At 46.8% G+C, this 27824-nt stretch overlaps 4 protein-coding genes across 6 annotated transcripts; 2 read left to right on the top strand and 2 right to left on the bottom strand.

Moving 5' to 3' along the window:
* Positions 1–143: 143 nt before the first annotated feature.
* Positions 144–21670, bottom strand: LOC117583558 (cation-independent mannose-6-phosphate receptor). Of its 3 annotated transcripts, none has more exons than XM_034271923.1 (18): positions 21592–21670; positions 21149–21218; positions 20991–21080; positions 20506–20722; positions 20283–20446; positions 19945–20228; positions 19738–19885; positions 19553–19674; positions 19378–19490; positions 12675–13138; positions 12369–12482; positions 6515–6661; positions 6173–6352; positions 5976–6102; positions 3718–3785; positions 656–953; positions 446–576; positions 144–375 (listed from the first exon to the last, which is right to left on the bottom strand). In XM_034271923.1, exons 2-18 carry the CDS (start codon positions 21197–21199, stop codon positions 295–297), a joined length of 2799 nt encoding a protein of 932 aa, XP_034127814.1. In that variant the 5' UTR covers positions 21200–21218; positions 21592–21670; the 3' UTR covers positions 144–294. The 3 variants fall into 3 exon arrangements, with proteins under 3 accessions (XP_034127814.1, XP_034127815.1, XP_034127816.1); XM_034271924.1 differs by having other exon boundaries at positions 20991–21079; positions 21160–21218; positions 21592–21669; XM_034271925.1 differs by having other exon boundaries at positions 779–953; positions 21592–21669.
* On the top strand, positions 21216–22952 carry LOC117583561 (integrator complex subunit 12). Its single transcript, XM_034271929.1, has one exon. The coding sequence runs from the start codon at positions 21809–21811 to the stop codon at positions 22817–22819; it is 1011 nt and encodes a 336-aa protein (XP_034127820.1). The 5' UTR covers positions 21216–21808; the 3' UTR covers positions 22820–22952.
* On the bottom strand, positions 22931–24988 carry LOC117583559 (nucleosomal histone kinase 1). The gene is made up of 2 exons (XM_034271926.1): positions 24668–24988; positions 22931–24611 (listed from the first exon to the last, which is right to left on the bottom strand). The coding sequence occupies exons 1-2, from the start codon at positions 24890–24892 to the stop codon at positions 23010–23012; spliced, it is 1827 nt and encodes a 608-aa protein (XP_034127817.1). The 5' UTR covers positions 24893–24988; the 3' UTR covers positions 22931–23009.
* A 1094-nt stretch (positions 24989–26082) lies between these two features.
* On the top strand, positions 26083–27780 carry LOC117583564 (histone H2A.v). The gene is made up of 4 exons (XM_034271932.1): positions 26083–26246; positions 26602–26679; positions 26903–27016; positions 27191–27780. Exons 1-4 carry the CDS (start codon positions 26244–26246, stop codon positions 27419–27421), a joined length of 426 nt encoding a protein of 141 aa, XP_034127823.1. The 5' UTR covers positions 26083–26243; the 3' UTR covers positions 27422–27780.
* Positions 27781–27824: the final 44 nt, after the last annotated feature.

A 27824-nucleotide genomic window follows, 5' to 3' on the forward strand; every position in this document is an offset into this window, starting at 1 on the left:
TTGTAGCCTATGCGTATTGTACAATTTTATATATCAACATCCGTTAGCAGTTCTCTTCTCCACACATCTTCACATCTGTTCAATCTTATTTATGTTTTATCCCTACATTTGTTTACTACAGTTTCTGTTTTCTGTTTTTGTTATTAGCTCACAATCAGTTCCAGTTTCAGTTATGTCTTTGGTGTTCAATTTTCTGCACTTTGGGCTGCTGCTGCATGTCTCCAAGTACTCGTTCTTTGTGTCTGCCACCCTATACCACATTTAATGACGAAGACGTGTTGCCATGGATGCCACCTAGAGCAGCATGTCATCATCGCTTTCGGTGAACTCGCCATTGGGCTCCAGTAGTAGATTGGCCTCCTCGTTCGACTGTACCTGCAGGCGAGGGGGGCGGGGACCATTAGCTCTTTGAGTGCTGCTGCCACAGCTAGGGCCATTCACTTACTCTGGAATATCTGACGGCGGAGCTGCTGCGCCGGAAGAGGCGACGCACGCGATGCCTTCGCGCCGGCGAAAAGGCGAACAGTCCCAGGCACGTCACACAGAATGTCACCGACAGAATGGCCGCCAGGATGGCTGTAAAATGGAAACATAAGCGTTACAAGTGACTGATGCCAGACGGAGATCTGTTGGACAGCAGTTCTGTTGCACTTACTGCCCACGGAGGCCGTTGGCACGATGGGAGCAGCCGCCGTCTCGGGGCTAGCAGTTGTTGTCGTTGTCGACGACGTGGCTGACGTGGCTGCTGGCGTGATAGCTGCCGCCTTGGTTGGCTTACCCGCTGGCGATGCCTGTGTCGTGGTGCTGGTGGTGGTGGAACTACTGCTGGAGCTGCCACTGCCACTGCTGCTGCTGCTGCTGCCACCTCCGGCATCCTGCTGGGGCACACTGAGGGCCAGGAACTGGCAGATGCTCGGCGTGCGCTGTACATAAAGCAAATTGCATTGCTGGTCCTGCAAGAGAGCGAACGGATTCTTGTAATTAGAAACTTTCTTCATTAAGTGCAAAAGAAAATAAATAAATAAATTGATATAGAGGAGGGCATAAATTCGCAAGTAAAATACGAGTGGACGCCCCAGCCACCCTGGTGCAAATTTGTGGCGCAACAACTGCTCGCAACTTGTTTCCGGCCACCCAAAGCTCTCCCCCTCTACGTCTCCTCGTCCTGTTGTAACACTTTCACCCAAAGACAATTTCCGACGCGACCAGCGCTCCACCGGGCAGAATGAAACGGCAAATGTGCGCATAATTTAAAAAGTTTTGCGGCCCGAAACTGCAGCTGCAACTGGCAACTGCAAGTGGCAAAAACTACAGCGAGCCAAACAGCGCCCGCTCGTCAGACAGCCAGCCAGGCAGCCCAGCCACCAACTGGGGGAAACTTTCCCGTCACGGCGAGGCGCCGCGCCAGACACGAACATGTCCAAGAGGAGAAACGGATGGTGAGGCAGTGGAGCATAGGAGCTCCCTCCAAACGACGAGGCATTAAAAAGTTTGCAGCCATTTAAAATCCCATTTCATTGAATCGCTAATTTTCCTACAGCGCCGTCGCCATGTTGCCTTATATTTTTCCGTTGTAGTTGCTGTTGTTGTTGCTGGCCAAAAGTTGTCGTTCATGGAATATACTCGTACATATCCTAGAGAGTGTTATTTTCCGCTCTACAGTTCAAGGATTAAAACGTGTTGGGCGTGTTGCTTCGGGGGTGATGTTTTTGTTTTAGTTTAGTTTTTCTCCCCCACTTCCTTCTTTGAATGCTGGCCAGAAGTTTCAGCATGTTCTGCTTAACCTGTTGATTTAGTCCGATCAATTAGCCAGCTTCCAGTAAGCAACAAATAATATTCAAACAGAATTAGCACAGATTCAAGCAGTAGCAGCAGCAACAGACACAGTGGATGAGCCTGTGGGTATGGCTGTGGATGTGCAGCACCCCCCTCATTGACAGACATTGCATTTGGAAGCAGACACCCTCGGCCCGTTGGCAATTCGATTTGGAAATGTTTGTCAGAGGTGGCAAACAGCTTGCAGCTTGGTTTAAATTTGGGTCAATTGCCTGGGTGCCACAAATGCAAAATCGAAACCAAACAGAAGGCACAGAGAGCGAGAGACGACTGTGGCACCCAATCGACGGGAGGCAATGTGTCGCTCTCTGAGCGAAATATAAAACAATCGACCTACAAAATACTCTGGCACACTGGCACACTGGCACTCTGGTAGTCTGGTAGTCGAGTAGTCTGTGTAGTCTGGCATTCTGGCAAATGTTTTCAATCAGCACCGAATCCTCTGGCAATTGTTGGGGGTAATGGGATACAATGCGGTTAGATGATATGGGCTGAATGGGTGCACAGGTGGGTACGGGTACATGGGGAGTCCGTGGCAACCTCAAGCACTAATTGAGAAACTTTTTTCGGGAAACTGGCTATAATGCAACGCGCTGGGGCCCTTTGCCCACTAATTGCGATGCATTGTACCTGGCAGAGGGCCATGGGCTCATGGTACCTGCGGTTAATTGTCGTATAAGCAACACAAACAAATATTAATTAGCTTAAAGAGAGAACTTTCAGAGCACTCTGGCACCCACAGCAATGTGCATATGCACACACACTCATGAGCATGCTAATGATGCTAAAGGTCCTTCCTGGCAGCAACAGCAGCAGCAGGACCACACCACACCAAAGTCAGAGTCATAGCCATGGCCATTAGTCAAAGAGCTGCAGGCGAATACAACTTAATTATATTACAAGTACGAACATACATATGTATATGTGTGCCTGTGCAGGAGACGAGGCTGCTGCTTGGTTTGTAATTAAATTTAAACTCCTGGCATCAGAATCATTTGCTAATAGCACGCCCAAAGATCAGCAGGAGGCCAGCAGGTCACAGCAGCAGCAACAGCCGCCTGGCCAATAAATTGGAAGCAACGCCAAGGCGAAGCAAAGTCTGCCTGATCTGTTGGCCATCTGCATTTCAGACTGCTGCGATTGTTATGGAAACAAAGGCTTAGGCGGCGGCGGCAACACCCAACACCCAACACCCAGAACAGCCCGCAAACCGGCGAGCCAAAGAAACAAAAGCCCCACCCAAGGCAACGAGGGTAAGAGCTATGCGAAAGCAATAGACAAGAGGAAAGACATGCAAAGCGAACCGCAAAAACAAAAAAGGAAATGACATCGAGGTCGCAAAGCACAAAGCAGCACGGACTCCCGCTGGGACGGGGGGCAAAAAAGGGACTGCAGGAGCAGCTGCAGGACCCTGGAGCCGCAGTACAAGCCTGAGTAGGAGCACGGCAAAGCCGATTGCCAAGTGGTAAGCATAACAAAGGACACCTGCCACGTTTTGCTTTCCAGCCAGAACCTGCTCCATTCCTCCCCTCAGTTGGTCCCTGGTTGCCCTTTTCCGCACACATATTTCTTACATTTTCACTTTGAAGCCCAGGCCCTTGCCTTGTGGCAAGACTTTGAGAAAAGGAGCACCAAGACACAGCACAGCACAAGAAAAAAAAGCACAGAGAATATATATATCTACTTAGATATATGCAAAGTGTACAGGATCTGTTTCCATTGTTGTTTAGGGCACCGCCCGCGTTTTCTTTGATGCGCATTTGGCAGGACTCGGTAAAGTATGCCGCACTTTGTGCTGTAATCCTTTGCGGAAGGCGCGGATAAGCCGCTGAGATGTTATGTTTGTTGCTTTACCGGATGAGCAGTTGAGCTCCTACTTACACTGGAAATGGTGCTGGTACTCTGGGTCTCGTTGCTGCATACCAAGCGAATCTGGACATTCATCGTGCCTGAAAGTGAAGAGAAAGAGAAATGTGCCTTAGTCGGTTGCCAAAAAATCAGTTTAATTAGCACAAATGAACCCACATTCACAACAATCTTAACCCTAATAAAATACAGACGAAATCCAAGCTCCGGTTCATTCTGTTTTAATTGGGCCAGACAGAAGGATATCCACCCTGCCATCCACCGGACCACAAAACATCAACGCTGTGTATCCTTATCAAAAATTTCAAATGATAGGAGAGGCTCAAAAGTGGCTTTTGGGGTGGGTGGGCTCTGTCTGGGCACCGCAAAGTTATCGCATAAAAGCCAAAAATAATTATCACCACAGACACAGAAACAAAAGCTCTACGGTCCGGCTACGTTCCGGGTTGTGCTTTGGCCTCTACACACCACCCTGCGCCGGGAGGGTCAGGTCAGGCTGCCACTCTTGTCGGTCAAATGCTCAGCATGAAATGGGTGTGTGTTGTATCTGTGTGTGGAAAGAGACCCAGAGTCGCAAAGCCACACAAAATCTGCACGCCAACAACTCGATGGGATTTTGGGCATTGTCTGTAAGCTGGCACACTCCTCCACAGGCACCCAATCCTCCGACTGAATGTTCCAACTGTTTCCGAAGCACTTCTGGTATCTGCTAACGCCTGTCACTGTGCGGCACATTAAAATTGTCTGATCGCTTGCAGATTGCGCATTGTGCTCAAACAATGCAAAGGCCAAAAAAACACACGCACACACACCCACAATTTTTGTGGCCAAGAGAGTTTTAAAATAATTTCATTTTATGCTCCTGGAGGAGGCAGGAGCAGATACAGTGCCAGAGAATTTGTCATAATTAAATCGTCGTCAGTTTTATTTGTCAAAACAAAAAGTTTTGCGTTTTAATGGCAAAGTTTTAAGTGCCATGCAATGGGTCGAATAAAAATCATTGTGCTCCATACACGAGGCAGGCTCCAGGGGTAAAGAGTCCCCAGCACTGAACCACTCGCCCACGTTTTGTTTGTCTGTCTGCCGGTCTGTTTCTGTGCCCCCACTCTGCATGCATTAAATATTCATGCAGTTGTATCACATCATCACACACACACACACACACAAATATAGCAAACAAAAATCAGTAAAATCCGGAAAAACCCCTGGAGGCAACCGAAAAAACGAAACAGAGATATTCTCAAGTGCAGCAAGATTATTTTACCGCATTATCTCTTAGACAGTTTTTTCGCCTTTTATTCGTCACCATTTTCCACGTTTGTTACCCTTTATTTGGGGGTGCTTTGATTTTAAACAGATTATGGCAAGTCTTGGGAAGTTGCGACATTTGAAGTAGAAGTCAACAGGGAAAAGGATGTAACATCTGCGGATGCGGTTCTGTACCAGAGTATGAGCTAATCGGAACCAGAAAAACAGGTACTTTTCGCAGTACAGAATGGTAACAAAACATAAGGATATTAATCCTATTAAACGTCTTGAAAAACTCCTCAAAAGTCAATCAAAATTGGACTTTCATAAAGTCTTTGCATTTTCAAATCTGTCACCATGGGCAGCATGGATCTGCAAGGGTATCTAAACCTTCGACACCCGTATGTGCGCCTGCTTCCTTTTTTTGTATTTGTATTACTTCAGACATGCTGCTTCCTTTTTATTTGCACCGCAGACAGACAGACAAAAAGAATCTTAGTTAAAATGCAAACAACTAGAAGAGAAGCAGCACCCGAAAAAAAAAGCGTCGCAGTTGCAAAAAACCCGACGATCCGGCTGCAACATGATGGTGGAGGCAATAACAAAAAATGCTAGCGACAAAAATGACGCGATAAAATGCAAGAAATGGGAGTGAGGGCCGGTGAGCAGCGGAGGGGGATAAGCGCGAAGAAAGTGCATTGGGCTGTGCGCCAATTCTAATGCGATTTCCCCCACGCCACATTTTCACAGGCAAACAAAAACACAACCCATTCCACGGAGCGGTGCATGTACGAAGACCCACGAAAAAAGGAGATAAAGAAAGGCAAACAAAATGGCGGCAATGCGCGTGTTGCGCCAGCGGAAAGGGAACGGGAAGCGGAAGCGGAAGCGGAAACGGAAGAGACAAGCGACAACGTTCTCTCCAGCTCTTGGGTTCTCTTGAGCAAGAACAAAGTGCCAGGATATGTAAATCGAATTATACGTTGACCCCACTCCATTCAAAGCTGCACTGGACTCGGTCTCACCTTCCTTGCCACAATTAGGGGCATCGTGTGTGAAGAAAATGTTGACCAGCGCCTGGGAATAGTCCGTCATGGCCTTGCGATGCTGTCCACATAGATCCAGCGACAACTTGGTGTTGTTGTAGTCCACCTGCAGGATGGAGTAGACATAGGATTATGGAACAGGCACTTGAGACGACTTCTTATATTCATGCACTCACCTCGATCTTGCCGTCCTTGGTGAATGGTGCACTCTTGAAGTTGAATCGCTGACCCAGCTCGTCGTGCACGAGGTCGCAGGTCTCTGCACTGACAGTGCACTCGTGCGGCGGGCAAAAGACATTCGTCTCCCATTCAAAGTCATAGGCACAGTCCTCAATCGAACGGAGTACGGGTTGACCCTAAATGGCAAAGAGGAGAAGGAGAAGGAGAAGGAGAAGGAAAGGTGAACGATGGCAAGTGGTGGTAAATAAAAGCAATTTGCTGGCAAGGCTGAAGGCTGCCACAACTGGTGGGCAGATCAAATGTCGATGCCAAATGGTCCCTTTTGCACCACTACTTACACGACCCGCACGCATATTGCAGTTGAACAGGATGCGTGTGGACAGTTCTGCCTTCTTGTCCGTGGGACAGGGGTCTCCTTTCACGTACAGCAGCTCGGCGGAGGTTCGATTCACACGCGACAGCGAAACCAAAGGGAATCCAAGACTCTGCAACATAAAAGAGAGAGAAAAGGAGAAAGAGTGAGTGCGGTTTAAAGTAAGCTGTGGCCGAATGAAATGTTTAACTTTGTGTCTGAGATTGCGGCAAATAACTTTGAAATCCCCCGTCTGAGCCCAGCACACGTTCTCATACTTGTACGCTTCTCCACGTTGTTATCGTTGTGTCAGCGTTGTCCAGACCAACCAGCAGAACATCACTTGGAGTGGAAGGGAAGGGAAGGGAAGGGAAAGTAAAGGAACGGAAACGCCGGACCTGCACGTCGATGCGATGATAACTGGCTCCCAGCCATTGGGTTGGTACACCGGGTACAGCACACCGAAGTGCCAGCATTAAACGACAATTTAATGGATAGTTCAATGGCAAAGCCAGGCGACAAAATGGCAGAAAGCTGAACAGCAATCAACAATAATTGGGCAGAGTACTCAGTGCATTATTTTGTCATTGAAATTATTCAAATTTGTTGACCGCAGTCGTGAAAATATCTCAATCAATCTCAACTGATTGATATTTCTGCGATTTACCTTTCAGTCTCTAAATTGTTACCTTTTCATCCTTTTGTGTAATGATTATGTGAACCAGTCTCTCCCATTCCATTTGATCAATATTCAAAGTCATTCAGTAACTTGTCGCGTCACTTTTTCTTGGGTATAGTTTGTCGCCTGGACAGCTAGCTGTTGCTGTTGCAGCAATGGGGAGCACACTAACTGCCACTATTGGCAATCAGGCAGCTTAAACGCTGTCAGCCATCCAACTAGCCGGCCAGCGACGTGAGTTTAATGCGCAAAAAGCAGACGCAGAGTGGCAACCAGAGGGGCAGCAGTTCCAAATGGAACCAGCCGGAATCCGGGGAGCAGGAAGCCAGGCACAGAGCCATAGCCAGAGCCAGAGCCAGAGCCATGGCAAGTGCATTGGCGTTCGAGTGGCTGAAGATTTATGCTCGGGTCAACAGGGTCGATGGCGGCAAGCGTTGCACATGTTGTCGTCTCATCTTAAACGTATTAGCAAACGAAGGGGAAGTAGCAGGCACGGGGTCCGAGCCCCAGTTCCGAACTCATTTTGTATGCAGCACAGGCAATGTTTTAGCAGTTTGCTCTATTATTTATTGCTAACCGTTTCACTGCAAATCTTCTCTTTTTCGAGCAGCAGCACCCCTCCAACCCTTACCCATGTGTTTGAGTAAATCCATTGGAAAATCAAAATCCAAACTAATGCGCCATCAGCAAACATGCAAGGACACAAGGACACACCATGACTGACCTTCAGCAGGCAATCCTCATTAGCATTGGGTTTGGGTTTGGGGTTGGGTTTGGGTTTGAGGCGGCTGTCCGAGACACCGATAGGACTTTTGTCCTGGACGCCAGCTTACCGACTTAGAACAACACCCAACGACAGGCGGAGTGAGGCAGAGAGAGGCAGAGGCTGTGTGCCGTAAGTTTTTCGCCCAGTAACTTGCTGTGCAAAATTTATTGAAAAACTTTCTTATCGCATTTGAACAAGCAACTAACTTCCTACTGCCATTCTATATGTTTATAAGTGTACACTCATACACTTACACGAGTGCGTGTGTGTGTGTGCATCCGCTCGGGTATTTGTGATTATTTTTTAAGTTTCGCACAACTTTTCTCTGGCTCTCTCTCTCTCTCTCTGGGAAAAAACAGTGGAAAAAGTAAATACAAGCGACGACTGGGGCACAGGCCAAACCGAAAGTAACTTAATTGTTTGCAGATACAAATAAATGAGTTGGACCAAAAAGAACACACACAGAGAGATAGAGAGAGAGAGAGAAAACACGGAAAGGCCAAGGAAAACAAGAAGAAAATCTTGACTTGATTGTTGGAAAATCTCATCTGTGTGTGTTGGGTTGGGATTTGGCGCAGCAACAACGAAAGTTTAAGGAAAGAAATGGGAAAAAGATTAAGAAAACTGAGTGGAAATCTCCTAAAGGATTTCAGTACACGAAATTTATTTAAGAACCTTTGGCAGAGAGGAAGAGATATCCTCTAATTGGTAGGGAAAATTGAGGCCCACTCCTGTTCACTGCCGAATCCTTTTGGCCTCTTCAATGTCCATTGTTTGAGTGAAATAAAGTCCAGCTTGGTACAGCAGCTCTATCAGAGTGAAATAAACTCCATCCTCATCGAATTTGTAGGAGGGGACCTGAACAAGGAGCTGCTTAAGTTCAAAAGCAATAAAGATTTGTGCAGCTTCAGCGTTTGAGGGCTGAGATTCCAGATGGAATACCTCTTGGAGCTACAACAATGATAGGAATGGTAGGGGAAAGAGCACGGCACGGCACGGCACAACAATGTCATGGAAGGGAGGACAGGACAGGTCAGGACAGGCCGCAGGACAAGCACTGGGCTGGATAATAAGAGGCACAATGGCAGAAGTCGGAACCATGGCCCAGCATTATGGAGCATCACAATGGCAGCGCACGTTCACGTCCCAAGGAATTCAGTTGTTTGCCCAACAATTTGATCAATTTCATTATTAATGCCATTTGATGGGCGTGAAGACCGACCCAGGACCCCGTACCCAACCCGAATGGCAACCAATTTGATGATTTTCTGGTTATTGTCGGAAGTGCAAAATGCAAATGTATGCAGCCATTGGACTCTGAGCAGGGGATGAGTCGGTATTGCCATGCCAGTCACATGGCCGTTGCCAAATTTGCACTGGCACAAGTCAAATGCTGCAACCAAGTTGACAATGGAGTCGCTGAATGCCAATGAATAGACTCCACTCCACTCCTCGATGCGATGCGATGCGACTGGCAATCCAAGGCGAACACATTCAAGGCAAAAAAATCAAACGTGTCGGGCCAAACACGGATCCGGGAGCATCCTCCAAGTCAAGCGCGCGTAAGACTACAAATGTCTACAGTGGGAAGCCAATTTAAGGGGAATGCCAAATGGGATTTTAAGCTACTTCAAGTCAAGTAGTTGACTAGTTTTGTAATCTAACAGGGATATATTTTAAAATAAGACTGAAGAGTCTGAAGATTAGGGCTGCAATTCGAATTGAAACTGCTTTTAGCTGTAGAAGAAAAAAAGGTTACTCTCGAAATCGAAACAGAATATATCTGAGAATCGGTTCCTAATTCAACAAGACTGAGTGTCAGTTCTCGTTGCGAATTCCTTTCTATTCTTTAAAGCTTCCAATGAGTATGTATTGGCTTTGCTCTTTTGACATTAGGTGGCTTTATCGCTATCTTGCCGCAGCATATTCCTTTTAGTGGGGTTACCACTGTAGCAGCCAAGGCCCTGTGGGTATGCAATGGCAGCACATTAAAATATGTGCATGCGATAAAGGCAGCGCAGGGGATGGTTTGTCAGCGACAGGGTTGGGGCGAGTGCAGCGACAGGAGGAATGGATGCCAATGGAGGCGACAACGTTCGACAACTGTCAATGAGTGGGCGTGGCAGGCAGCCAGCAGAGAGAGAGCGAGAGCGAGTCAGAGGGATGCCAAGCAATCAGCTGTAGGGGTTGTGTGGGGGTTTCTGGGGGTCTGTTCAAGTGCGCGTCAGCAGCTAGCAGCACATTTCCGCTTCCGTACACGAAATGCTCGGAAAACGGAGCATTTTCAAAATGCAAAACGTGGCGCAAAATGTCAACAGGAGAGAAAGAGGGGGAAGTGCGAGGGGGATAAAAAAATAAAAAAAATAAAGCAATAGAAATTTTATAAAAATATATTTACCATGACTGCGTTACGAGTATATTTCTAGGCCAGCGGCATGCAAACAAAGCCGATGGCACTTAAAGCCTAGCCTCCCACATCCCCCATAGCACCACAGAGGAACCATCCACCGGGGGCGGGGCACCCACCCACCCATCCACCATCCAGACATGCACTGATCTAACGGAAATGCTTTACAGAGCACGTCGCCGGTGAACCTTCACCCCAGCCCACCACAACACACCCATAGACATTCGCATAAATACACACATGGATGGATGGCAATGGTGGCCGCTAAAAGCTGTTTTTACAGATATTTTTGTGCGCCACTCTCCTACATTCCGCCTTTACAGCCGCATTTTGCCATATCCTTCCGTTCCGACTCGTTACGTAGCGCGATGTTACGTTGCACTGACCTTACGTTATGCTGAAATATTTCACTCGCGTGCTGCTGTGCCCCAGACCCCAAGCACAGACCCACTTAGCTCTCAACATTATCTAGGAGCACTGTGAAAAATTCGGAATTACTTTAAGGAATTAATTCTGGAAAATTAACGCCTTAAGTGGGAAAAAATGGAATTTTGTATAGCTGACTGAAGGACAGAATCTATCTATGATTATTTCCATTAAATGCAATGAAATCCCTCTGACTTTTAGCTTCTTTAGCTAATCCATAATGCTACCAAAAATTATCTTCCAGTGTATTTTCCTCCAACTCGAGTGCGCATTGCCATTTGCAACGCGTACGTGCTTATTTTTTAGCAACTTGAACAATGTTTTTGCTCCCGGGAAATTTGTGCAGCTTGTGATAAAAGTTCAGACCGGAAGGTGTGAGCTGTGTGTGTGTATCTGCCTGTGTGTGGTTGTGCTACGTGAAGGAGGCGTATAGAATGGCGAATGGTAAGCGAGGACGGGCCAGCGCCGGCATATGGCAAGTGAGCTAGAAAGATTGCCTCCACCAAGTGGCATGCATCCATTGTCGCATGCAATTATTGTGGCCATTGGAGTGGCATGAGGCATGTGGGGAATGTGGAGAGAGCGGAGAGAGGATGGAACATTATAATTCATTTCAACTTTCGCATCAAAAGGCAGCCAAAACCAGACATCACCTCGGGGGGTTAAGTGGCACTGGGATGAACATGTATGAGAGTGTATGTCTGACATAGGTGTAGCAGAGGGCTTAACGTGTCTGTATGAATTATTGAGCAACCCCCACCTGCAAATCCCCAGCAATTATCTCATTCATTTGCTAAGATTCAGGGCAGGGCCTGGGTATTAGGAATAACAACCATTACTGACCATTTTGTGGCCTCGGAAGAAATCTCATTTCAAGCAAATTTCATAGCATACTTTTGTGGGCTTAAGCATTTAAGCACAGGAGCACCCACTCCTCCCACTCCCCTATGCAGCCATCACCCAAGTCGGCCCGACAGTTGGACAGTTGAAACACGGCAGTGGCCATGTGGCCAGCGATGCGAGTCGGCAGATGAGAGCCGAGAGCCAAGACTGGGATTTTTGGCATTAAACAACTTTTGGCCGCTGTCAGCGGCAGACACTACGGAGTCCGAGTCCGAGTCCGAATCCGAGTCCCTGTGCCTCTTAATGAAGCAAGCAAATCCAGTGGTCACTCCACTGGGAAATTGCGGAGCAGAGGTTTTCGGCTTAATTTTGGATGGGTCTGGCGGGAGGGGACGGACTTAAGCTTAGCAATTAGATTGCTGCATATTTAATGCATGAATGGCGCCACAATTTTGCAAAGCATTTGACCAAACGACCAACGCCATCACATTGAGGCGTTTACGAGGCTCGGACTCCATTTTCGATCCAAAGGTGATGCAACTTACGACCGATCCCCAGGGTATACACGGCATGCGGACATATGGTAAATGCATGACTGGGCGAGGGAGAGTTTTAAGCACATAAGCGGCTTTCTTTTTTTCTTTCTTGCGCTCTTTCGCTTATTCGTTCTTTCACGTGGCCAACATCGTCGCTTTGTGTTGGCCTTTTGTGGTACTTACATGCTCCTCCTCGGGTGCGCCGGAGGCCGCCACTTTGGCCATGCAGGCACCAGAACCGCCGGCACAGCCTAATTGGTATTTCGGCACTAATGGACGGCACACATTCAAAAAGAACTGCAAAGAAGCAGAAGAGAAAGAGTTAGAGATAGAGAATTGAAGTGTTTTGAATGGAATGGAATGGAATGGAATGGAATAGAATGGGTACGACTACTCGTAAATGCTTGTCAAAGACAAAAGCCAGCAAATTACGCTGCCAGTACAGTGCAATGCAGGACATGATTTCCCCAGGTAACCTCTGGTACTCACCTTTGTTGTTTTGGGCACCAGATGCTGCATGCTGGCCGGCAGCTCCACCCGTGCCTCGTAGTTGTCGCTGGCGCTAATCAACGGCGTCAAGTCGATCAGCTCGTCCCCGCTGCTGCCAACGCCATCCGTTGTGTGGTCCACATAGATGGTGGTCTTGCACTTAATCTGCTCCTGGCAAGCGTACGGTGTCTGATATTGGATCAACAGCTGGCAGTTGGAGTCCTCAATTATTTGCAAAGCATTGCTCCTGCCTTCGGCTGTGCCGGCGGTGCCATTGTCCTTTGTGGCATTGTTCGCACAGACAAATTCGATTTTAGTCGACCAGAGAGAAGTAGTGCCCGATCCGGTGGGACATTTGGCGCCATTCTCGTAGAGCAAATAGAGCGAGCCGCTCTGATTGAAGCGCAGATGCGAATTGGCGTTTCCCAGGCTGATGGTCTCCGCATTCTGTTCATAGCAGGCGCCTGCAAGTGGACAAGAAGTGTGCACGCATCAATTGAGTGTTCGGCCGTAGACACAAAGCATCAAAAAATCAAAGGAAACACAAAAAAAAAGGAAAACAACGACAACAAAGGCAAACAGAGGCCATCGCGCGAATCCTAGCCCGGTCCGGCCGGGCCGAAAAGCCTCTGCTAAGCATTCAGTGGAATTGTGGACAGAATGGCCTTCTTCTGCACGTTACAACCAGGCTTAGGACAGGACACGCCACTCCCGTTGCAAGAGGCAAACGCAAGGAAGCAGCAAGAGCAGCAGCAGCCTGCCATGGTCCATCAGTATCCGTCAAAGGCGAAATTAATTGTGCTCGTTGTTTGTCCGCTTGGGAGACTGTTTTTTTCCAGCGGGAAGGGAAGAAGCCAAAGCCGAAGCTTTTAAAGACCATACACAAAAGGAGCATTCTACTCGCCCGATTTAATTGCTGGTAACATGGTTTAAAGTTATTTCAATAGAGCCAAAAAATACAAGAAAACGGAAACCATTCGACAACTCAATTTTATGGAATAAACAGTCGTCATCCCGCCACTCGTACGAGAGTACACACTGGGGCTGATGCTTTTCCCTTTTCCCTTTTCAATCTTCCATTTCACTTACAAACCCGAACAATTTTGAGCAACGTCACTCACATTTTGCCAGATTTTGATTGAGAGCCCTCGAGCAGACAGCATTGTGATTGTGATTTGACTAGAGTATGGTAATTTCATTCATCCTTCTCCTGGTATATATGTGTATCTCTCCTTCCCACCTCTATCCTCATGTCCCTTTGCAATGTGGAACATTTTTATAGTTTATTGCAGACATTGCAATGTCACCCAATGCATTGGGTGGAATTCGCTCCATCCCCACATGACTCGGGGATCAAAAGCCATGACCAACAACAAGAAAATCAAAATCAAAATGTGAAAAAGAGAAGAAAAAGACCAATTGAGGTGGCTCTTTTCCAAATCGAAAAAGAAATCGACTGTCAACTAAATTGATAAATGACATTGTGGGCAACTGAACTGCGTGACAATATATGTATGTACCAGAGTGTATGTATGTTCTGCACTGTCTGTCGGTGTATGTCCATGTCTACGTCCCAGTGTAAACATCTATGGCAGCAGCCGGACCCGTTCTGTGAGTGTCCTGCGGAAGCTTGCAATTGAATTTGGCCGACCACAAGCAGAAACAGAAGACGTCCTCTGAAGATTTATATGTATATGGTTTCAACACTGAGAGAAATACTAACTAGGAACTAGTCTGGGTATTTTATTTAAACATTTTTCTAGTCGAAGATGAAAAAACAAGGGAAACGGAATGCATTGCTCTTTCCCTTTAGAAGAATAAATCCTAAATAATAGATTAATCTCATTTCTCCCATTTTGCCCTCTCGAAGTATATACCAGAACTTGTACCACTTTTTCTCAGTGTACACTCCTTGAACAGTGTATACCTTAGGTGAAAATCATTTCCTTGTCAGGATTATTCAACGAGATTGACCTGATCACACACAACCGACACACACTGACATTAATTCAATCCCAATGCAATCTCCGTTCGAATAAGACTTTGGGGGGATTCGCCTCGGGCTGCCACAGCTCTCACTGCGGCCAAGAAACAAAAACATTGTTTAAATTCCTGACATTGCATGAAAGGGTTAAATATAAACGAGGCCCTTCGGACGACTTGCATGAAAGGGTTAAATATATATTTTATTGTATTGTATAAGCGGGCGCCCTTCAAGGAGTTGACTTTGTGGCATTGATAGGGCGGAGTGGCGATGTTTTGCCGCAAAATATATTTCATGGCGCATATGCGAGCCGCAAGGCATGGGGGCAGCGCAGGAGCCAAGCCAGAGCCATTGCCAAAATGGCTAAGAAAACTCAAGCAAATTGAATTTCAATAGGAAAACAACCGTCGAGAAAGGTCCCAGGGATCCCTAAAAACATTGACCAGCAGCCGGCAACCAGGCAACAGCAACAACAAAAAAGAAAGCTGTAGAGAAAAGCGAGAAAAACAAATATAAAACGATTTAGTAGCTGCCTGATGCCACTTGGATGGCGCTTCCTGGCCAAACAGCTGCCGGCAAGTGTTAGTTACGGTTCGGGCACGGGTGCGGAGGCGGCGGCGGAACTAGCAGCAGCAACCGAAAAGGGATCTGGTTCTGGTCAGAATATGGTGTTGCTCCAAATTGAATCTGCCCCGACAGCAGCAACAGCAGCAGCAGCAGTAACACAAATAACGAAACGAAGCCGAGGGCAGCACATAAAAAGGAGTAAAATACACACAACAAAATAAAAACAAAAAAGCAACATAAAAACAGCAAATTGAAAATTATAAACATTGAAACGTTGCATATTTAGAAAAGCAACAAAAAGTTGCTTCTTGAGATGGTTTTCGTTGTGAAAATTTGATAAACTGGTCCTCAAGAGCTCTCTAGCTTTGATTAGCAGCTAGAAAATCATTGAAGCAAGGATGGTCAGCCCTCAGGAGGCAGAAGTTTGGAGGCGTATGCATACACATTTTGTACGTAGATTTTGTAATATTTCGGCTATGGGAAATTTCCACGTACATCATCGCAGATCATTGCAAACTTCTCCTTCAGCTCGCAAAAAAAAAAACGCGTGTACCTCATGTCTATTTTACTGCTTGCTTTTCTTCCGTATTTCTCGCTCAAGCATATCTATCACTCTCTTCTTTACTCGCTCTTTCGCGTCCAAAAAAAGCGACTCCAAAAATCACAGCGCAAAGTTACGAACACATTTACCGTATGAATTCTCATGTGTGTGACAGAGCGAGACAATGCGATGCAGCTGCTGTGTCCAGGGCCGTGCCAATTTTGGCGCAAAGGGCTCCCGGGAAACCAAAACTTTGAGTATAACGAGTGCTTGGGCGCAAATATTCCCTATCACGGACCTGGTCGTGTCTTCAATTGCGTATTGCTTGAGCCCCGTTGTCGATGTGGTCATACAAAAAGCATCAGAAAGATAGAGAGATCAGATATTTGCAAAAAGAAACACACACGTAGAAAGTGGCTTGTTATGGCTTCCTTGTTATGAATATTCTTTAACACATAAGTATCTGTGAAGGGAAAGGCATGAAATAAGTATTTTTCTTATTCGATATGCACGCATTTCGTAGTCACAATGTTGCAATGAGCCTATCGATAGCGAGTGATATACATATTTCTGACCCATTTAGCCTTCTACCACTAACCACATAGTATAGGTATAGTATAGTGGTTAGTGCTAGTACTCAGATCGAAAAACACGTTGGCTAGCAAACTGTGCAATATATGTTGCTAGCAGCAGAGCGCGACCAGCGACCACAACATTTTTTATCGATTCCATACGAATATCATCCCTGATTTTTCTAGCGGCCCTATTCTTCGATCTGAGTACTAAGCTTTTCATTTTCCATCCGTCTGCTACTGCGGCCACTGCAGTTTCGTTATTTTCTGATAGATCGCCTTCTTTAGTTAAGGGTGCGCTATTTAAACCGATTTCTGTTAACTAAAATATAACTTGAGCACGGATAATTCCCCGAAATATTGTTCTGCAAGCAGTTAAAAAAAAAAAAAAAAAAAGTTTGACGATGTGGCCGACAAATCGACAAATTTTGCAGGACAAGCAGCGGAATGTTTCATTCACAGCGCAGCCACCGCATTTGACCAAAACAAAACCGAGTAAGTGCAGCTTCTGTTCCTATTGAATTTTATAATGATAGCAACTGCATTCCACAGATTTAACAAAGCCAGAGACTGCCTCCTCCGCGGAAAACGTCTGGCGCAAGGCGTTCGCACAAGGTAGTGGTAACAGCAATCCAAATTTGTCGCAGAAAGAAACTCCGAAATCCTTGGCACCACAAAAAGCTCATTCTCTATGGAGCAGCCAGACGACCAAACTGGATAAGGAAAACAAATCTATCGCGATACAAGACTCGATCGGAGTCGGAACAGCCAAGAGGGCTTTAAAAAGACGGGTCTCAATGTACATGCGCCCGGACGAGCTCACAGAAATCGTGTCGAGAGTTCAAAAAGCCATCGAACCGCTTGCTAAAAAAGTCAGACAAACGGCGACTGTCCCAGAACCAAAAAAAAGTGTCAAGAAGACCACCGATGCTGCCAAATCGGAGAAGAAAAAGAAAGAAAAAACAAAACAAGATCAAAAGGAACAAGCCGTTAAGAGAGCCCGTCAAACAGCGACGGTCCCACAGATAGGAAAAGTCAAGAAGTCCAAAGATGAGAGGCGGCTGACCACCGATGTAGGGGATGCTGTGGAGGGCCAGGGCGAGTTTCTACGTTTTTTTAACTTGGCGAGCACCCAACAACTGGCAGCATCCACAAATCGACGCTCAAAACGCATAACTCGCTATAAGAACGATTTTAAGTTTTCTTAAATAGAAATATATTTTATAATTTTAGTCAACCTTTCATTTACAGACACAAATAATGAATGATCGTTTGAGTCGTTATTTGCTGGGGGAATGCAACTACCACATAGCCCTAGATGTGATGCAAAATAATTGCAAATTTACTTAGACACATAGACAGATGGAAAAGCGTAAAATTGATATTGACAGGGGATGCCGGAGCTGCTGCAAATGTGTCGTGTCAACGTGATGTCGGTAGCATCGGGTTACGTGTTGCAAGAGCAGCACACAAACTCACACTTAGGCATATGTAACCCCAGAGTGAACATATAGCAACCGCAGGTCCACTCAAAAATACAATTTGCTCGGGGGGTTCCGCGCCATAAATAAATAGAAATGTAGAATGTAGGAAAATTACACAAAATGACAGTGCAACGCATGCTGCATAAGCAATTAACAGCAGTTGGAGGCGTGGATTCTATGTGGCAGGATTAGGCAGGGCGCGGGCGTGGCCATAATTCAGTTGCAGACAGAGAGCGAGGCCAGGGCCACTGCCAAATGCCTTCAAATATTGAATTCAACTATGTAAACCAGGAGATTTTAGTGTGGAGTGGAGCAGAAGGCAGAAATATGCTGTCTGCCGGTGTCAGCTGGGCGCCAAACAGCGAACTTGCAACGCATATCCACGTATCTCTCTCTCCCTCTGTGTGTGTGTATTTACAAAACTCCTGCCATGTACCGAGCCCCACATTTGTGTGTGTGCGAGTGTGAGTCTGCTATTTGCCTAACAAATGAAAATTTCATGTATTCAGCCATGGCATCCTGGACATCAGTTTTGGCAAAGGGGAGCGCACACTTATTTATTTGTTTAGACGAAGGTCCCAGCAGTGGGGCAACTGGTATCTCTGTGTGCCACTAACTCGCGAGTTGCGTTGAGCGCGGCACAGAGAGCCAGCGAACCAAAAAGGATATGCGTCTGCAGTCAACTATGAATGCAGGACGACACACAGACGCTGCGTGACGTGCTGCGTTGCACGGACACCAGGCACAAGTTTGCCATGCCAACAGGCCATGCCACATCACGAAAAGTTGTTATTTGCAATACGGCGGCAACGTATGGCCCTCATGTGGCTGCGGGTTATACAAAGGACAATAAAATAGGGGAACAAATAGTGGAGATTGTGATATGTGGGGGCCGCCCTTAACGCAGTGCAACTCGCTCAAATAATTGGAAAAAGGATTGCCATGAAGACCAAGAAAATATTCATATTTGATCAAAAGATTGACAACTTAAGGGCTAACAGACTGCACTTTAAAACATTCACTTAAAAACTGAACTCGTTATTGAAAAATACGTAATGGAAATTAAATTTCCATTGGGACTCATACTTCGGAATGGGTAGGTGAAGCACACGCGCACGCAGAACCGTAAATTATGTAAATATATGACGGACCATAACACAAACCTAAATATCCCCAGCTCCCTTATACAACATATAACTATATGTTTTCATGTGTGTGCTTTAAGGACCTCTTCACACATACACATACAAATACACGCATGAGCGCACTAATGCAAAACGGATGAAATGGTCAACACTTGACCACCGCTGCCCATCTCATTCCTGTCCTTTTTTTTGCACAGCACAGGGGATAGGTTGCCAAGACGATTATTGCTGCCCAAGCCTACTCGAGTGAGAGGGCCATAAAAAGTCATTAATCCGAAAGAGTTGTAAGCGCTTTAGATCCAGTTTATCCTAAATTAAACTCTGGAAAACATTTTAAAAACTATTCTTTCCGGCGGAAGCCATTTTCGGTTGAACCTTTACACAGTAATTATTATTTAAGGTCGACTTACCGCCGTTCTCCTGGCAGGGATTTCCTGCGTTGGCGCACACGGCTACAGTGTAGTTGCGACCATCTTTGGACAGGTGGTGCGCTGGCTGGCTGCTAAGCGAACTGAGATCCAAGCTATGGCAGTAGGAGAGTTGTGCATTAGGTTGAAAATTATGATTATCGTGCGGCACACTCACAGCTCATTTGTGGAGGTAACTGCCGTGCAGGGTTTGAGATCATTGCAGGCTAGGGGAGTCACAAAATTGAACTGGTACGTGCACTCATCTGCTCCGAGGCCCGCAAACTCTGGATGTGCATTCTGCAAGGCAAACAAGTAGTTAGTTTACTTCAAGATGTTGCTAATAGACGGGCGGCCACGCACCATTACTGCCTTGTCACAACTAAAGTAAATGACACTCGTGTAATTGACGCTGGAATTCCGAGCACAGGGCGTTGGCGAGTCGTGCCGCAGCAGCAGTTGTCCGTTCTCCACAACTGGATGCGACTGAACAGTGCCAAAATTGATGAATCTACAAAAAGTGCATTGATTTAGCCATCGAATCATTCATTTATAAGTGAGAGCACCAACCGTTCTGCGTTTGTTGTGGCCTGGGGCGAGTAGAGGCAGATGCTGCTGCCAGGCGGACACATGCTATTCTCGCCATAAAGCACAGGCTTGCACACATTAATCAGATAGAAAGCGCCCTGCCGATTGCTAGTCCTGTAGTTGGTGTCGCTCAAGGGCATCAGATCGAATGTTCCATCCGTATTGGTGTCCCGGACGCTGCAGCTGTTCGACTGCACTGCATCCGGAATGGGCAGGCAGGCCAGCGGCGTCTCGTAGGTTATGTAGTAGGAACAGGCATCGTTGGCCTGCGAGGGAAAAGAGGTAAATTAATGACTCAAAATAACATATAGTCTCCCTACGTATGGCGTAATATGCAGGGGATTGGCATCCAAGGTGTAATCGCAGCTGAGGATCACATGAAGCTGATAGTTTGGATTCTCTGCGGTTCCATTTTCGCACTTGTCACCGCTTAAATACTTGAAGTACATTTTGCCTCTCAAGTAATGAAGCTCGTGTTGGCGTCCTGGCGGAAGATTGGATTTAATTTGGATTCCTTTACGATTACTCATTGCACCCGCTTACCCAACACATACTCCTTGTCCTGCTTCTTGAGACATGCCGCCACATTGCTCTCGCCGTTGCACGTCTTGGAGAGATTGCCGCACACGTTGAACTCGAATTTGTCATCCCCATTGCCCGCACTCTTCACCACATGCGCGAGGTCCGAGTGGAGAGCACTAAAGTCGAAGGTATTGTCATAAATGGGTTCCTTGAGCTTGCATTCTGTGGTGGTAAAGTTCTGCAAGAAATGCGCAAACGTTAGTTAACAGAGAGTCATAACAGTGCCAGCAACAGTTTGAGCTGTTATCGCGTCTATTGCGACTTGATTGATTCCTAATTGGCCAAGAAACAAAGACTGGAACAGAGAGATAACGCTATGCACTCGCTCCATGTCTTCTTCTTCTTTCTTGGCTACAAAAAGGGGGCAACAAGTGCGCATTCACAGCTGTTTGGGGCGCCACAAAATAGGACACACAAATGGGCAATTTCCTTCTGCCCAAACATACCAGCTGATTGGCTGCGGCACCACCACCGCATAGAAGAAGTATGAGAAGTGAAACTACAACTATAGATGGAAAGCCGCAACGTAGATGTAACTGAAAGAGATTGCAAAAAATGAACTACAGATTAGTCAGCAATTAGTAATCATGTAAATATCACTCACAATTTGAAGCATCCGCCGCTTTGGCGTATCCTGGGCCGCGTCACAGGCCATTTTCGTCAACTGCTGGACCCTAAACGAAATTCGAGAATTGAGAAAAGGTTAGGGGAGCTCTACGACAGGTCGTTTCTGCACTTGGATCTATTAGTAATGCCCCGAAAGATTAACACTTTTGCACACAAAGCAATTTGATCTGCCTAGCCTGGCCTTATCACTACGTACGTTGTTAACTGTTTATTTTGACAGAGAGCCGCTCGCGAGCGAATGAGTTTATTTGCTGTTGCGCCTCTCTTCGATTTTTCAACGGACCGCGGGCCGCAAAGAGAGGCAGATTTTGATGTTTTGGCTGTTCCAGTGCAGGGGGACTGCACTGAGACGCAATATCACGACATGATTCACTCAGAGCTTATATGGCAAACAATGGCCAGCTATTAGGTCCAATATACCTGGTTATTTTCGGCTTAATTATATTGGCAACACAGCGAGCGAGCGCCGAATCGAACTGTTATTTTGTTTGTGTGTGTGTCGGTGAATAGCAACGGCTTGGAAGAAGAAGCACTGCGCCAGCCCTGGTCGAAAAACAGCTGTTGCGCCTGCAAAGAATTTCTGGAATTGTAACATTTTTTACATTTTCAATTTTCAACATTAAAATAATCACTCGCGATGGCTGCCAATATAGCCGCAGCTGTTGCGGTGCCCCAGGAGGTCGATCCGGTGCTTAAGAAAGCCATCAAGCTGCTGCACTCCAGCAACTCGACGTCTGCGGCCGAACTCCGCCTGTTGCTGGACGAGGCGCTGAGGGCGAGATACGGCTCCGAGAAGAGTGTAACGAACAACATGACCCAGCGCATGATGGACGATGAGATGAGTTTTCCCGGTCGTGCGCCCACCCCGCCGCAGCCCATCAACACGGATGAGATCATCAATCTGACCAATTCGCCGGACAAGGACCCGTCGGACTCTGTGGACACCATTATCGATTCGGACGAGTGCCTCAGTGCGGCGGGCATTGTAAACACCGGCGACACTGGCGATTTTGGCGACTTGAATTGCTGTGTCTGCGGCGAGATGATGTTTACGGCCACCAACCGGCTGGTTGAGTGCTCCAAATGCGGTGCCATGTACCATCAGGAGTGCCACAAGCCGCCCATCACCAAGGAGGACGCGGCCGACGATCAGGAGCAGACGTGGCAATGCGACACGTGTTGCAACAAGCCCACCGGCAGTCGGACAACGGCCCCTGCAGCGGCAGCGACGTCGACACTTCCGCCATCAATCTTCATAGCCGACGATCCCATGCCGCTGGCCGCCAGCAAAGCGAGCAAGACCGCATCGGGCGCATCCTCAAGATCCTCGACGTCCTCCAACTCATCCTCGCCCTTCTACAGGCCAGAGCCGAGCAGCTCGACCAATGCGAGCAGCAGCAGTAGCAGCAAACAAGGCCACAAGTCCTCATCATCCTCCTCCTCCAAGTCGCACAAAGAGGAGCGAGCCAGCAAGTCGGTGGCACCCGCCTTGGCTGCCATCAGTGGTGTGGAGAAGCACACCAGTGGCCCCACCTCATCGACATCGCGACGGAGCAGTTCGAATACGAAATCCAGCAAGAGCAGCTCCTCCTCCAAGCACCACGAAAGCAGCAGCAGCGGCGGCAGCAAACGAAGATCAAAGCAATGACGAAACTATTACTATTGAATGGCAGCTTTTACCATTCAATAGTTCACGGCGCTCACATCCATTTAGTTGTAGGCTAAAACGTAGTTTAATTAACAAATTTATATACGAAAATTCTTGGAAAATATTCAATGCATTTTGCGCACTTTTTATTCAAACTTTAAGGTTTATATCGTAAATATTCAAAAAACAATTAGCGCCTGTACTTGCGCACAGTTACTGCGGGTGTCCTGGGACTGCGGCCGTTGCTGCTGCTGCTGGCAGCTAGCGGGGAATCGGAGGCCCCCTCTCCATTTACTTTCCTCAGATTCACTCTGGTCACGGGCGTATCCTCCTTGGAGGAAGCCAAACTGCGAGCTGAAGGTGTTCTCGCATCGCCCTCGCCAGAGGGTTGCTCCTTGGCGGCTGCCTTTTTCTTCCGCTTCACATTCACAATGACATTGGCGTCCATGCTGACGTCCAGCTCAAAGTTGAATTCGTATGTTTTGTTAGAGCGCGGCTTGGGCGTTAGATCATCGTTGACGACTGTCTTGCCGTGCTTGCTGCGTAGAGAGATCGCTGGACTGAAGTTTATATTGGCACTGGCGGCGTTTGGCGTGCGGGCTTTGGGACTGGCTGCCGATCTGGGAGTGCCACGAGCCCGGGGACTAGCTCTGGGAGTGGCTCGTGGCTTGGGAGTATCATTCGGCTCAGTCTTGACGCGCTTCAATGAGGGACTGATCTCTGCTGGGATCGAGGCAGCTGCATTTCGTTTCCTGGGCGAGATGGTCGGCGTGTCTTTGGCGTTCCTGCGAGGTGCTGGTGAAGCCTTGACCTGTGGCTTCTTGCGTGGCGACTCCTCCTCTTCCTCGCTGGCGGAAATGTAGTCAGGCGATGCCACCTTCTCCTTCTTGGCCCTTTTGGCTGTTGCTGCTGCTGCTGCTGCTGCTGTTGCTGCCTTGCTGGTGCTCGGCGGACTGTGGTTGTTGTTGCTGCTGTTCTGGGGCTTCAGCTTAAAGTCCAAGTCGCCGGTGTTCGGGATCTTCATTTGCTTGAGAGCCGCCGAGAACCAATTGCGGCACTTGTCGTAGTCTGGCTCCTCGTTGTGCTTCAGCTTGGCCACATACTTCATGTACTCCCCCAGGGGCACAGGCACACCCTTGGGGAATAGAGTCTTGAGAGCAGCTCCAACATCCTCCATGAAGTCCTCTTTGGCCTTCTGTACTTTCACCGGCACCGCCAGCAGTTTCTGTGTGACCCACGGCAGCTCTGCGCCCAGCCATTCGATGATGTTGTAGCCGAGAATCTCCAGGTCCGCTCGCCTGGTGGGCACACCCAAATGGGCGTCTCGCGATGTGTACTCGATGGTGCCGTTGTGCATTTTCTTGGGATCCGGCTTGAAGTCGCCGGTGACAAAGTGCGAGGCCAGACCAAAGTCTACCAGGTAGGCCTGGGACGCTCCAGCCTTGCCCATGCCCAGCAGGATGTTGGCCGCCTTGAGATCTGCATGGACATAGCCAGTGCTGTGCATGAACTGGTAGACATCCAGCATTTGTAGGGCCAGACGGTAGACAGTGCCATCTGGCAGTCGCTTGTCGTTCTCGTTGAAGAACTTTGATATATCGCTGCCGTAGCGCGGCATCACAATGAAGCGATGCTTCTGGCCGTTGACATCCGCCGAGCCGCTGGCGAGGATATACGGCATGCCCAGGGTCTTGAGGCCGCGCTTCTGCTTGAACTGCTTAATGTCGTCCTGCTTGGCGTTGCGCAAGTAGAAATGCATCTCCACGAACAGCGGCCCATTTCCATGCGGCTCCTGCAACAAAGAGTTCGAGAAAAAATCGCTACGCAGGCTCATTGCTGGGTACTCACGCATTTGACTACAGCGTCGTAGTTCTTCTCACCCACGCGGGCGGCCGCATATATCTCGCCAAAGCCACCAATGCCAATCGATGGACCGATGCGCCACTGCCCCTTGGCCAGGTCCTGGAGCACGGTGCCCTCCACAAGCTTCTCCGGCATGGCATACAGTTTCCCCTTGGCCTTCTTGGCCGGCGCTGAGCCGGCAGCTGCTTTGGGTTTCACGGCGCGCGGCATTGTCTGCGCCGAGTTGGTTGTTTATCTAAGTATAAAAATAAATAATTAAATGCTCAAAATGCCGCCACAAACGAAGAGCGCGAAGAAGAGGACGGAAATTGCATTCACCGGTATTTAAAAAAATTACTGGATACTAGTTTTATGTTTTGCCAGCTCTGAAATTCCAGACAAAATACTATTTTAAATACTAGGACACTGCGTTTGTAGGACTATTGAAGATTAGCTATGAAGAATGATACAAAAAACTAGTCACTCTAGGGAAAAATTATCAAAATTATCTCGTTAAAAATAATTGTATAGTTATAACAAGAAAACAGGGTATACAAAGTTTTAAGTTTTGCCAGCTCTGAAATTTCAGACAAAATACTATTTTAAATACTAGGACACTGCGTTTGTAAGACTATTGAAGATTGGCTATAAAGAATGATACAAAAAACTAGTCACTCTAGGGAAAAATTATCAAAATTATCTCGTTAAACATAATTTTATAGTTATAACAAGAAAACAGGGTATACAAAGTTTTATGTTTTGCCAGCTCTGAAATTTCAGACAAAATACTATTTTAAATACTAGGACACTGCGTTTATAAGACTATTGAAGATTAGCTATAAAGAATGATACAAAACACTGGTCACTCTAGGGAAAAATGATTAAAATCATCTTGTAAAACATAATTTTATAGGTATAACAAGAAAACAGGGTATACAAAGTTGTATGTTTCGTCAGCTCTGAAATTCCAGAAAAAATACTATTTTAAATACTAGGACACTGCGTTTGTAAGACTATTGAAGATTGGCTATAAAGAATGATACAAAAAACTAGTCACTCTAGGGAAAAATGATTAAAATCATCTTGTAAAACATAATTTTATAGGTATAACAAGAAAACAGGGTATGCAAAGTGTAGATACTCTCAAAAAGAGGAGTAAAAAATGGCTTCAACCTTATTTATTAACAACCCTATCACATGGAGTCTATAATATAACCAATTTTGTAAAAAATCAACTCATCTACCGAAAAAAATTATTCGGTCAGTGCTGAAAGTCTGAAGTGTCTCTTAATATTTAATAGAATATCAAAATTGATGAATTTCACTTTCAGCGGTATATGCAAAAGGTATATTTTTCAGGGGCGACGGTATATTTTCCCCCATAAATGCCCGGCCACACTGTTCCCCAGTGACTGACGGCGTCTTTTTTCAGCTCCATTCGTATAAATTTTTGGGACGCGTCTAGTAGAAAACTAACTTTTGTTTCGGTTTTAATAATCATTCCAACACGCGCAAACATCCAAAAAAGTGCCTTTGAGCAATTCACATTTCCGCACGAGAGCGAAAAATCGATTGAAATAAAATGGTAATTTGTGGCCAGAAATTGTTAAGTTGCTGCTCCAGCGGCGACGGCGGTTGACATTCTGTATTTTATTGCGCGTGCCCCGTCGAACGGCCGGGGTCCCCCAGCCAATCAAATATTGATGCCCACGTAGCGCGAAAGTTGAATATATGCCCGTGGTCTGCCCCGCTAAATGTTTAGTTGCGAGAAATACGCACATTTGTTGTTGTGTTTGGCTGTGGTGGCGGCGACCATTTAATCGTGTTTAACCTCACACTTTGGCCAGCGGTTGCCTCCATCTTGTTCGCTGCTGGTTTCTGTGCTGTGTTTTCTGTGTGTTTTACTAATTGTGTGTGTGTTTTGTTCTCGCATTTGGCAGGCTGGTGGAAAAGCAGGCAAAGATTCGGGCAAAGCAAAGGCGAAGGCAGTTTCCCGCTCAGCGCGCGCTGGTCTTCAGGTGAGTAATTTCCCCATATATATATATTTGTTGTTGTCTGCTGTACATTTTGGCGCCTTTTTGTGTATTCACCTCTGCGAGCATAAGCCACCACGCACATACAGGGTGCACTTCGCCGTCCCTCTCTATGTGTGTGTGTGTGTGTGTGTGTGTTTATTTTGAGGGTAGCAAAACATAAACAAGCAAGTAATTTGTGGGTTTTTTTTTTCTTATTTGTACGTAGTTCCCTGTTGGCCGTATCCATCGTCATCTGAAGAGTCGTACTACATCCCATGGTCGCGTTGGTGCAACCGCAGCCGTTTACTCCGCTGCCATATTGGAATATTTGACTGCCGAGGTAAGTGCTTACTTGATTTTCCCGCCTCTTTCGACCATAGCGGTACAACCTCTCTGCAACGGTGTTTTACATGAAAATGTAAACGCTTAACAGACAGATGGTTGTGCTGTTACACGGGCTTTCCATGTTAACGGCTGACTAATTTGAGTTTTCTGTTTTTCTATTGGATTTTAGGTGCTGGAATTGGCAGGCAATGCATCGAAAGATCTGAAAGTGAAACGTATCACACCGCGCCACTTACAGCTCGCCATTCGTGGAGACGAGGAGCTGGACAGCCTGATTAAGGCAACTATCGCCGGCGGCGGTGTCATTCCCCATATTCACAAGTCGCTGATCGGCAAGAAGGACGACACCGTCCAGGATCCGCAGCGAAAGGGCAATGTGATCCTGTCGCAGGCCTACTAACTGCCACATACCCTACCACTGACACCCCCTTTTAAAAACTATGAAGAATTAAGATTAAAGACCGATGAAAAAGTGTGCAGCGAGCGAGAGAAGAGAGAAAGAGATCCAAACATACCGACGAAAACAACAAGATAAGAATTATAATTTTAATAATTTCTGTTCGATTGCAACGCATAATTAAACACAAAAGAATCCATAATTATACGTAATTATAGACATCCGACCCCCCAATCCAACACACCTCCACAATCCCCCCGTAAAGCATCCACACACACACACACACACACGCACACACACATCCATAAAATACATGAGCGCACGCATTATATTTTATAATCTTAACAACAAAATGAAAAAGATTAAAAAATAAATGCAATGAGCGGCGAGCGGATCATAAAACAGA

This window comes from Drosophila guanche, unplaced genomic scaffold, assembly GCF_900245975.1.
Source record: "Drosophila guanche unplaced genomic scaffold, DGUA_6, whole genome shotgun sequence".
NCBI classification, from domain to species: domain Eukaryota; kingdom Metazoa; phylum Arthropoda; class Insecta; order Diptera; family Drosophilidae; genus Drosophila; species Drosophila guanche.